Source organism: Chlorocebus sabaeus, chromosome X (genome assembly GCF_047675955.1).
Source record: "Chlorocebus sabaeus isolate Y175 chromosome X, mChlSab1.0.hap1, whole genome shotgun sequence".
NCBI classification, from domain to species: domain Eukaryota; kingdom Metazoa; phylum Chordata; class Mammalia; order Primates; family Cercopithecidae; genus Chlorocebus; species Chlorocebus sabaeus.
This window is the reverse complement of record NC_132933.1, coordinates 65,448,269-65,460,558: the sequence shown is the minus strand read 5'-3', so window position 1 is coordinate 65,460,558 and position 12,290 is coordinate 65,448,269. Positions and strand designations below refer to the sequence as shown.

Below are 12,290 nucleotides of genomic sequence, written 5' to 3'. Positions count from 1 at the left end.
GACAGACTGGATTAAGAAAATGTAGCACATATACACCATGGAATACTATGCAGCCATAAAAAAGATGAGTTTGTGTCCTTTGTAGGGACATGGATGCAGCTGGAAACCATCATTCTCAGCAAACTATCGCAAGAACAGAAAACCAAACACCGCATGTTCTCACTCATAGGTGGAAACTGAACAATGAGATCACTTGGACTCGGGAAGGGGAACATCACACACCGGGGCCTATCACGGGGAGGGGGGAGGGGGGAAGGATTGCATTGGGAGTTATACCTGATGTAAATGATGAGTTGATGGGTGCTGACGAGTTGATGGGTGCAGCACACCAACATGGCACAAGTATACATATGTAACAAACCTGCACGTTATGCACATGTACCCTAGAACTTAAAGTATAATAATAATTAAAAAAATAAAAATAAAAATAAATAAAAGGAAACAAAAAAGAAGAAAAAAGAAATAAGCTTTTTTGAGACCTCTGCATTCCAAGACCCACAGAACATTGTGAGTTCAAGGGACAAAAGAATTGAGTATTTAGAAGTCCCACCCAAATGAAAGCAATCTCAAATATAAGAAGAAACAGCTACTTCAGATTACAAGCCATCTGAATTCTGATTATGCAGAAAGACAGTGTTTTAACATCTCCAAAGATTACACTAGCTCTCTAGCAATGGATCAGAACCAAAATAAAATTTATAAAATGACAGATACAGAATTAAAAGTACAGATTGTAAGGAAGGTAAGTATGATCCAAAATAAAGTGGAAATCCAACACAAATTTTTAAAAAATTCAGGATCTGAAAGATAGGCATATATTAAAAATGCAAACAGAACTTTTGGAAATAAAGAAATTCATGGAATGAATATTAAAATACAATTGAAAGCATGAACAATAGACCAGACCAAGCAGAAAAATAATTTTAGAGCTTCAAGATTTTCTTTTGAATTAACCTACTCTGACAAAAAAATAAAGAAAAATAAATTTTTAAACACTGAGCAAAATTTTTGAGAAATATGAGACTATGTAAAGCAAACAAACCCACAACTCATAAGCATTCCTCATGGAGAAGAAGAAAAGGTAAAATGTTTGGAAAATATGTTTGAAGGAAAATTTCCCTGATCTTGCTTGAGATGTGGACATCCAGATACAAGAAATTCGGACATCACCTAGAAGATGCTATACAAAACAAATATCACAAAGTCTTTTAGTCCTCAGAATATCCAAGATGAACATGAAAGAACAAATTTGAAAAGCAGCTAGAGAGAAGTGGCCAATCACCATGAAAGAAAATCCCATCTGAATAAAAGTGGACTTCTCACTAGAAATCTTACAAGCCATGAGAGATTGTCGGCCTACTTTCATCTTTCTTAAGAAAAGAGTCAATAATTTTATAAGTTACCAAATTAAACTTTGTAAATGAGGTAAAAATGAACTATTAACCAGACAAACACTAAGTGAATTTGTCACCACTAAATTAGATCTGTAAGAAATACTCAAAGTAGTTATAAACATAAAAATAAAAAGATGATATCATCATAAAAGCATACATAAGGACAAGGCTAAAAATTTTATTGAGACTACAAAGCAACTAGCTAACAACACTATGAAAGGAACAAAACCTCACATGTCAATATTAACCGTGAACATAAATGGTCTAAATACTCCCCATAAAAGAGACAGTAGCAAATTAGATACAAAAATAAAACCCAATTATAACTGCCTACAGGAGACCCACCTAAGGGTTAAAGACACCTACAGACTAAAAGTAAAGGGGTGGAAAAAGATATATCATGAAAATGGAAAGCAAAAATGGGATGGGCAGGAATAGCTATTCTTATATAAAATGGACTTTAAATTAACAGGAAAAAATAAAGATGGTCACTATATAATGATATAGGGTTTAATTAAATAAGAAGATTTTACAATCATAAATATATATGCACTGGAGGATCCAGATTCTTAAAACAATTATCCTAGACATAAGAAAAGAGATAGAAAGCAATAAAATAATACAAGAGGACTTCAACACCCCACTTCCAGCACTAAACAGATAATAAAGGCAGAAAATAAACAAAGAAACCCCAGATGCAAATTGAGCTTTAAACAAAATGGACCTAATTGACATTTACAGAACATTCTACACAACAACCTCAGAATCTACCTTTTAGTCATCTGCTCATGTAACATTCTCTGAAATTGGCCATATACTTGAGTATAAAACAAGTCTCACAACATTTTAGAAAATCAAAATTACATTAACTGTCTTACTGGACCACAATGGAATAACATTAGAAATCACAACAAAGTAGAACCCTAGAAACTAAAAACGTACATGGAAACTAAACAACTTGCTACTGAATGACTTTTGGGTAAATAATAAAATTACGGAAGAAATTTAAAAATATTGGAAACTAATGAAAATAGACACATAAAATGCAAAAACCTCTGTGATACAGCAAAAGCGTTGCTGTAAAAAAAAACTTTGTAGTGTTAATTTTCTACGTAATATGATACAAAGATCTCAAATTAACAAAGTAATATTGCATCTTGATGAACTAGAAAATCAAGGACAAACAGATGCAAAGCTGAAAGAAGAAAAAAAAAATAAAGATCAGAGCAAAAGTAAATGAGATTAAAACCAAAAACAAGATAGATGCAAATGATCAACAAAATGAAAAATTGAATCTTTGAAAGAATATAAAAATGTGATTGACCACAATCTAGATTAAATAAGAAAAAAACAGTAAAGATTCAAATAAGCACAATCAGAAATAATAAAGGTGACACTGCAACTGATACCACAGAAATATGAAATATCATCAGAGACTATGAGGAGTATTTCTGTGTGCACAAACTAGAACACCTAGAGGAATTGTGTAAATTCCTAGAAATTACAACTTCCTAAGAATGAACCAGGAATGAAAAGAAATATTTAATACACCAATAATGAGTAATACAATTGAATCAGCAATGAAAAAATCTTTTAATGAAAAATAAAGCCCAAGACCAGACAGCTTCACAGCCAAGTTTTACCACATGTACAAAAAAATAACTAGTACCAGTCTTACTACAACTTTAAAAAAAAAATAACTGAGGAAGAGCAATTTTCCCCAACTCATTCCACAAAACCAGTGTTACAGTGATACCAAAATCAGGCAAGAACACTCAGCAACAACAGCAGCAACAAAACCTGGTTTTAACTTCATATCACTGAATGTGGCACTGGAAATGGTAGGAAAGACAATCTTAAATCATCAACATCTATGTGATATGGAGGTAGAATCTGTATGCTTGGGAGAGGGAGAGCACAATTGTGTGAGACACTGCATTGAACTCATCAGTGCCCTGTAACAGCAGAAAGCAAAACCAGGCTGAATTCAGCTGACGCCTGTTCATGAAGGAAGCATTTGGACTTGACCTAGCCAGAGGGGAATTGCCCATCCAAGCAGTTGGAACTTTAATTCTAGCAAGCCTTGCCAGCACAGGCCAAAGTGCAATTGGACTCTAAATAAACTTGAACACCATTCTAGGCCACAGGGACTGCAACTTCTAGGTGATTCCTAGTGCTGACCTGGGCTCAGAGCTAGTGGACTTGGGAGGCATGAGACTAAGACACCAACTTGAGCAGGTAATGGAGTGTTTGTGCCACCCCTCCCACAAACCCGGGCCACACACCTCACAGCTCTAAAAGGTTTCCCTATCTTCCACTTAAGGAGGGGAAAGGATGAGTAAAGAAGACTTTGACTTGCATCCTTGATACCAGCTCAGCCACTGTAGTATAGGGCACCAGTCAGAGTCATAAAGGCAACCTTTTTAGACACTAGCTTTTGGATGACATTTGTTGACTCTCCCTGTGCCAGAAGGGAACCTACTGCCTTGAAGGAAAGAACCTAGTCCTGGTAAAATCCATCACCTGCTGACTAAACAGCCCTTGACCCCCCGAATAACCAGAAGCAATATCCAGGTAATATGGCATGGGCCTTGACCGAGACGCTGCAACTTGGTGGCTTCAGGTGAGACTCAACACATTCTCACCTGTGGTGGCTATGAGGAGAGACTCCATTTTCTTTGGCTTAAGAAAAATGGAGGGAAAAAGAGAGAGCCCTTTGTATTGTACCATATGTACCAGTTCAGCTACAGGAGGGTAGAGCCTCAAGCGGGCTACTGGAGTCCTAGATTCCAGGGCTTGGCTCTTGGGCATTTCTGGACCTGCCGTGGTCCAGAAAGGAGCCCATTGCCTTGAAGGGTGAGTCCCAGGATAGGCAGAATATACCAAAAGCTGACTGAAGAGCATGTGAGCATTAAGTGAACATTGGCAGTAACTTGGTAGTACTCCTTCTGGGCCTGTGGTGTTGGTGGCCATGGGGTGAGGCTCAACTGACTGTGGAGAGGGGAGGGAAGAGTGGGAAAGACTGTATCTTATGGTTTCAATGCCAGCTCAGCCACAGCACAACAGATCATCAGGTAGCTGCATAGGGTTTTTTACTCCAGTCTTTGGCTCCTAAACAGCATTTCTGGACTCGCTGACACCTGGGAAAACTCACCACTCTGAAGAGAAGAACATAAGCCTGGCTGGTTTAACCACCTGCTGATTAAACCTGTAGAGCTCTAGGGCTTTGAGTAAATATAGGCAGTAGCCAGGTAGTTGTTACAGTGAAACATGGGCGAGACCCAGTGCTCTGCTGGCTTCAGGTCTGACCCAGTGGAATCCCATAATCATTGCCACAGGGCTGTTTGTGTTACCCCTCCACTAATTTCAGGTGGCTCAGAACATAGAGGCACCATTTACTTGGCAGAAGTTAAGGGAAGAGAACAAGAATCCCAGCCTAGTAATACAGAGAAATCCTCTGGATCTTATCAAAGACCGTGAAGGTACTACCTCTATAAGTCTGCAAGAACCACAGCATTACTCAGCTTTTGGTGCCCCCTAATGCAGATACAGCTTAGACCACAACACCCAAGTCTCTCTAAATACCTGGAAAGCTTCCCAAAGAAGGATGGGTACAAATAAGTCCAGATTGTGAAGACTACAATAAAATACCTAAATTATCAATGCCCAAATACCAACTAACATTCATAAGCATCAAGACCATCTAGAAAAGCATGAACAGCACCAAACAAGCAAAATAAGTTTCCAGAGACAAATGCTGGAGACTCAGAGATATGTGAACTGTCAGTGCTGGAGAAACAGATATGTGAACTTTCAGACAGAGAATTCAAAATAACTCTGTTGAGGAAACACAAAGAAATTTAAGATAACAGATAAGCAATTAATAAATCCTTAAGACAAATTTACAAAGAGAGTGAAATAATTTAAAAGAATCAAGTGGAAATTATGGGGTTGAAAAATCTAAGTGTCATAGTTAAGAATGCTTCAGAGGCCGGGCACGGTGGCTCACGCCTCTAATCCTAGCACTTTGGGAGGCCAAGGCAGGCAGATCACCTGAGGTCGGGAGTTCGAGACCAGCCTGACCAACATGGAGAAACCCCGTCTCTACTAAAAATACAAAATTAGCCGGATGTGGTGGGATATGCCTGTAATCCCAGCTACTAGGGAGGCTGAGGTAAGAGAATTGCTTGAATCTGGGAGGCAGAGGTTGCGGTGAGCTGAGATTGCACCATTGCACTCCAACCTGGGCAACAAGAGGGAAACTCCATCTCAGGGCAAAAAAAAAAAGGATGTTTCAGAGTGTTATCATAGAATTTATCAAGCAGAAGAAGAAAAGAGTGAGCTCAAAGGAAAATTATTTGACAATTCACAGAGAAGACAAAAGAAAAATTTTTAAAAAGCACACCTACAAGATCTAGAAAATAGCCTCGAAATGGCAAATTTAAGAGCTATTGGCCTTAAAGAGGAGGTAGAGAGAGAGAGAGATTTGGTAGAAAAGCTATTCAAAGAAGTAATGACAAAAAACTTCTAAAACCTAGAGGAAAATATCAAAATTCGAGTACAAATAGTTTATATGTTTATGTAACACTAAGAAAATTTAATCCAAAGAAGACTACCTCAACGCATTTAGTAATCGAACTATCAAAGGTGAAGGAAACAGAAAAGAAACAACATGTAATGGAGCTCCAATATGTCTGGCAACACACCATTCAGTGGAAAACTTATAGGCACAGAGAAAGTGGCATGACATATATAAAGTGCTGAAGGAAAAAACGTTTATACTAGAACAATATATCCAGTGAAAATATCTTTCCAACATGAAGAAGAAATAAAGAGTTTCCAAGACAAACAAAAGAGGAGGGATTTCATCAACACTAGATGTATCCTACAAAAAATGCTAAAGGGAGTTTTACAATCATCAAGAAAAGATAATAACGAGCAGTAAGACATCATTTGAGGGTACAAAACTCACTGTTAATAGTAAGTATACATAAAAACACAGAATATTATAACACTGTAATTGTGGTGTAAAAACTACTCTTAAATAGAAAGACTAAAAAATAATGAGTCAAAATAATAATTACAACTTTTAATACGTAGACAATACAATAAGATACAAAAAGAAACAAAAAAGTTAATATGCAGAGAGATAAAATTAAGTTATGGAGGTTTTATTAGTTTACTTTTTGCTTATTTGTTTGTTTATGGAAACAGTGTTAAGTCCTTATTTACTTAATGGACTATATTATTTGAAAGCCTCAAGGCAACCTCAAAACAAAAAATTTATAACAGAAACCCAAACAAATAAAAAGAAAGAAATGAAATCATACCACCAGGAAAAAATCACTTTCAGAAACAGGAAGACAGTAAGGAAGGAAAGAAGGAAGAGAAGCCCGCAATACTACCAGAAAATAAATAGCAAAATGGCACAAATAAGTTCTTACTTATCAGCAGTAACACATTAGTCTATTTAGTAAATAGACTAAACCCTCTGATGGAAAGACACAGAGTACCTCATTGGATAAAATAACAAGACCCAATGATCTGTTGCCTACAAGAAACACACTTCACCTATAAAGACACACATAGACTGAAAATAAAGGGATTAAAAATATGTTCTATGTCAATAGAAACCAAAAAAGAATAGGAGTTTCTGTACTTATATCAGATAAAATAGATTTCAAGACAAAAACTATGAGAAGAGACAAAGAATGTCACTCTATAATGAAACAGAGGTCAATTCAGCAAGAAGATATAACAACTTTAAATATATATGCACCCAACAGTGGACCACCCAGATTTAGAAAGCAAATATTATAAGAGCTAAAGAGAGAGATAGGCAACATTACAACATTAGCTGTAGACTTCAGCACCCCACTTTCAGCATTGAAAATATCTTCCCGATAGAAAATCAACAAAGAAACATCAGAATTAATCTGCATTATAGACAAAATAAGTTTAATAGATGTTTATAAAACAACTCAAAGCTGGATACTACTTATCTCTTTAGAACATAAAACATTGTCAAGCATAGACAGTATGTTATATCCCAAAACAAGCCTTTAAACTACACACACTGCACCTGTTTGGGGGCAGGGGCGAGGGGAGGGAGACCATCAGAACAGCTAATTCACATGGGGCTTAAAACCTAGGTGACAGGTTGATTGTTGCAGCAAACCACCATGGCACATTTATGCCTATGTAACAAACCTGCATGTTCTGCACATATATCCTGGAACTTAAAGTAAAATTAGAAAAAAAGAAAAGAAAAGAAAAAAAAACATTAAAAAATTGATATAGCATCAAGCATCTTCTCTGACCACAATGAAGTAAAACTAGAAATCAATAAAAAGAAGAATTTTGAAAACTATACAAACACATGGAATTTCAACAATATTCTCCAGAATGATAAGCGATTAAATGAAGTAATTAAGAAGGAAATCAAAAATTTCTTGAAACAAATGAGAATGGAAACACAATATACCCAAACTGATGAGATACAGCAAAAGCAGTACTAAGATAAGTTTATAATTGTAAGTGCCTACATCAAAAAGAAAAAAAAACTTCAAATAGACAACCAAATGTTGCATCTTAAAAAGCTAAAAAAATAAAAGCAAACCAAACCAAAAATTAGTAGAAAAGAAATAATAAAGATGAGAGCAACTATATGTCAATAAGTTGGAAATTTTGGAAGAAATAAATTCCTAGACATATACAACCTATCGAGATTGAATGATGAAGAAATCCAAAATGTGTATAGTCCAATAATAATAATGAGATTGAAGCTGTAATAAAAATTCTCCCAGCAAGTAAAAGCCTGAGACCTCATGGTTTCGCTCTTGGATTCTTTCAAAAATTTTAAAAAGAGCTAACACTGATCCTACTCCAACGATTCTGAATAATAGAGGGGAGAATGCTTCCAACCTCATTCTATGAGTCCAGTATTATCCTGATACCAAAACCAGGCAAAGACACATCAAAAAAAAGAAAATTGCAGGCCTATATTGCTAATGAATATTGACGCAAAAATCCTCAACAAAATCCTAGCCAACCAATTCAATAACATACTAAAAAGATTATTCATAATGACCAAGTAGGGTTTATCTCAATGATGCAAGTATGGTTGAACATATGCATATCAGTTAATGTGATACATCATATTAACAGAATGAAAAACAAAAACCATGTGATCACTTCAATTGATGCTGAACAATTATCTGATAAAATTCAATAGTCCTTCATTTAAAAAAGCCTCAAAAATCTGGAAATAGAAGAAACATATCTCAGTGTAAACAGCAAAATGAATAAGGTAGTATTACAGATTATTAACCAAGCTATAAAAGAAATATCTGTTAGTTGATGCTGATATAAATGATAGACTCTTTTCTGTAATTCTATAATTGCTCTAAAATGGAAGTATATTAAAGAAATAACAGTTCAAGACAATTTCTAAAAAATATATTACTAAAATAACTACATCTTGGTAGTTAAAACTAACAACGTAAGACCTAATATTTCTACATAGAATTTTCGTGCCCATTTTTTCATTTTTTCCTCTGATATCACTGTGGTACAAGCATTATTGTTTTTAGTATTAATATTATATTCATCCCCTTTTTGTGGGAGAAAATTAATGCTTAGAAAAGATAAGGTGACTTTCCAAAGATCACTCATCCAGTAAGTAGCAGGGGCTGGAACTCAATCCAGGCATTATGACTTCATATAATAGGTTCTTTTCATTCCACCATGCTGCCTCCCATGTCACCACAAAACAAAGACAAGGGATTAACATTCTCTAATGAAGTGATTTCCATTATAACATCTGATCTGGCATTACAGTGTCTACAATGGAGGCAAGAGAACTGTAATTTATGAGCTCTGGGAACTTATTAAGATCAGATAAGTCATCAATAGATTAGTTTGTTGGTAATGGTGGTGGCCATTTTCTTGTTTGTTTTGTTATACTCTGCTTTGATAATGCCCAAGATTACTCTTTTAGCTATAATTTTGTATATTTAGATTAATATGTTTGTTGCTTTTTGCCATATTTGGATCTGTTCATATCTCTTTGGGTACTAATTTCTTATTTCTTAAAGTGACAGAAGATAAAGTTCCCTCTGTCTTTTAAAACTTAATTAAATTATGTATGGCTCATATTTGTGGAATTTTCAGATTTTAAAAATATGTAATTTAATTATAAAACATATTTAAATATCTAATATATTTACTATAAAAACATCCTAAATTAGCTGGTAATTGAAGATACTTTTTTGTCCTTAACCAAATTAAGAGGAAGAAAAATTAGAGTAAAATTTTTTTCCTAGCCAAAACTTCTCAAACATATATTCAGAATGTGTTCCACTCTAATGTATGGTGCAGTTACATGAGGATAGCTAAGCTAATTCGACACTGAATGTGTGACTCAATTAATGTGAACTGAATCATTACTAGAAAAGAGAAAAGATTAGGATAATGTGAGTTAAGTGCAACCTGAATGCTTTTCAGTCTACGGTGCCAAGAAATTGTTCCTTTCCAGAACAAGTAAACAAGAGTGCATCTGAAGGGAGGTAGCAGGCAATTTTTGAGCTTTTCATACCATGATCCCTTCTTATCAGTTCAATATTATGACTGAAGATTGAAAGAGTGATAATGTATTTGAATTAGACAGAGAAAGTAATATCACCTTGGACCAATTGTCTTAAAAGAAATATAGACTGTTCCCCTTCCCGAGTCCAAGTGATCTCATTGTTCAGTTCCCACCTATGAGTGAGAACATGCGGTGTTTGGTTTTCTGTTCTTGTGATAGTTTGCTAAAAATGATGGTTTACCGGGGCCTATCATGGGGAGGTGGTAGGGGGGAGGGATTGCATTGGGAGTTATACCTGATGTAAATGACGAGTTGATGGGTGCAGCACACCAACATGGCACAAGTATACATATGTAACAAACCTGCACGTTGTGCACATGTACCCTACAACTTAAAGTATAATAATAATAAATAAATTTAAAAAAAAAAGAATATAATACATTGTTATTAACTATATAAAAAAAAAAAAGAAATATAGACTGAACTGGGAGTGAAGAGATCTAAAACCAATCCTAACTGGTGGTTAGAAAATGATGCCTGGATGCAAGAAACGTAATAAGCAACATATTTAAGCACATTCATCCAACCAATCAATTGGTCATCTCCTACTGATTGTAAGCTTGTATGTACTTGTGTTGAGATTTAAATTCCACCATTGTGTAATGTTGAAAATACAGGTAGCCCGCTTTTATTATTGTAAATTCAATAGCCATCACGTTTCACTAAATAGTAAGAAATAAAAGGTGGAAATGACATTGTGAAGAATGCTATGAAACTCTTAGGCTTGAAATTCTTTGAGGAATATTTCTGATGTGTAATGAGTACCCCAGGGAGAAGCTTCAGGACATAATCAAATTTTTGAAAAGTATTTTGACTCAGGTCTAAGGGTTTCCTGCCTATTGACATAATTGTAATACCCACATAAATCAAAGAATGTAGGTTTTATGTTTGTGAATATAACAACTATCACTAGCCCTGTTGGTGAATTGTACATAGTTCTGGTTACATTTCAGATATAAACACTAACCAGCACACTTCACTTTAATGAAAGGTTAAGTAGTAATTATAGTAAAATATCTAAGATTGGAAAACAAATTTTGATTTTACTTTAATCCAACATATTTCCTTTAGAAGTTGGTATGCCTAAATTTCCATTACATGTTTGTACTCTGATTAGAGAAAAATTAAATTTTTTACAGACTTATATGATGAACCATATTCTCATCCTTACTTCCTCTTCAGATTAGATACCCAGCACTCTGAAGAAATGAACGCCACCGGATCTGAAGAGCAGTTCCACGTTATAAACCACGCAGAGCAAACTCTTCGTAAAATGGAGAACTACTTGAAAGAGAAACAACTATGTGATGTGCTGCTAATTGCAGGACACCTCCGCATCCCAGCCCATAGGTAAGTATTTTTATGTATACAGAATGGTTTTGAGTAGGGCAATTATAAATAAGAGATAATAAGTACATGGATTGTAAATTGGAATATTTGTAAAAATACTTATTTTCCTATATTGAAAAAGTGCTAGCCTATATGATCTGTTTCTCTGTGTATTATTTAGAAGAGCCAAACTCTGAAAAGACTGATGATGGAAAGTATAACACAAACACACCCTCTAAAAAACATCAGTTTACGTGTTTGACCTTTCTAACTTCACTACGCTTAACTGAATTGTAAAAGACTTTATGGAGAAAACAGACTCACTAGTGTTACAAACTTGCTGAATCCATTTCATGCTTTTCAGTGAAATTATTGACTCATTTAAATTCCTACAAATATTTCCTATTTCCAGGTTGGTTCTCAGCGCAGTGTCTGATTATTTTGCTGCAATGTTTACTAATGATGTGCTTGAAGCCAAACAGGAAGAGGTCAGGATGGAAGGAGTAGATCCAAATGCACTGAATTCCTTGGTGCAGTATGCTTACACAGGTAAGTGCTTAATACACACTAACTCATAATGACCCTACATGATATAACACACATTACTAGTAGTAGTAGTAGTTATTATTGCTACTACTACTACTCTTCTTCAGTTTCCTCAGTAGTAGTAATACTGCTACTACTACTACAAAGGTGAGGAAACTAAAGAATAGAACAGGCAAATAAATTTCCTAAAGTAATAAAAAAGCATAGTCAGGAATAGTCAGGACATAAACTCAGTAATATAAAAGATCAAGAGGTATATAATATGTAGAAAATACCTTATACATGAGAGCAGACAACTATTTAACAAACATACAGGAACAACTCTGGAATGGTGTGGGCACATTCTTGTTTGCAAAAAGAAGAGTAAGAGTGGG

General features: G+C 35.1%; 1 protein-coding gene across 3 annotated transcripts in view; it reads left to right on the top strand.

Moving 5' to 3' along the window:
* Positions 1–12,290, top strand: part of KLHL4 (kelch like family member 4) — a 159,886-nt gene that overhangs the window by 94,071 nt on the left and 53,525 nt on the right. For all 3 annotated transcript variants that reach the window (XM_007992204.3, XM_007992202.3, XM_007992201.3), the window contains exons 2-3: positions 11,224–11,391; positions 11,783–11,919. In XM_007992204.3, coding sequence (XP_007990395.1) covers positions 11,224–11,391; positions 11,783–11,919 — 305 coding nt within the window. The remainder of the gene's footprint in view (positions 1–11,223; positions 11,392–11,782; positions 11,920–12,290) is intronic.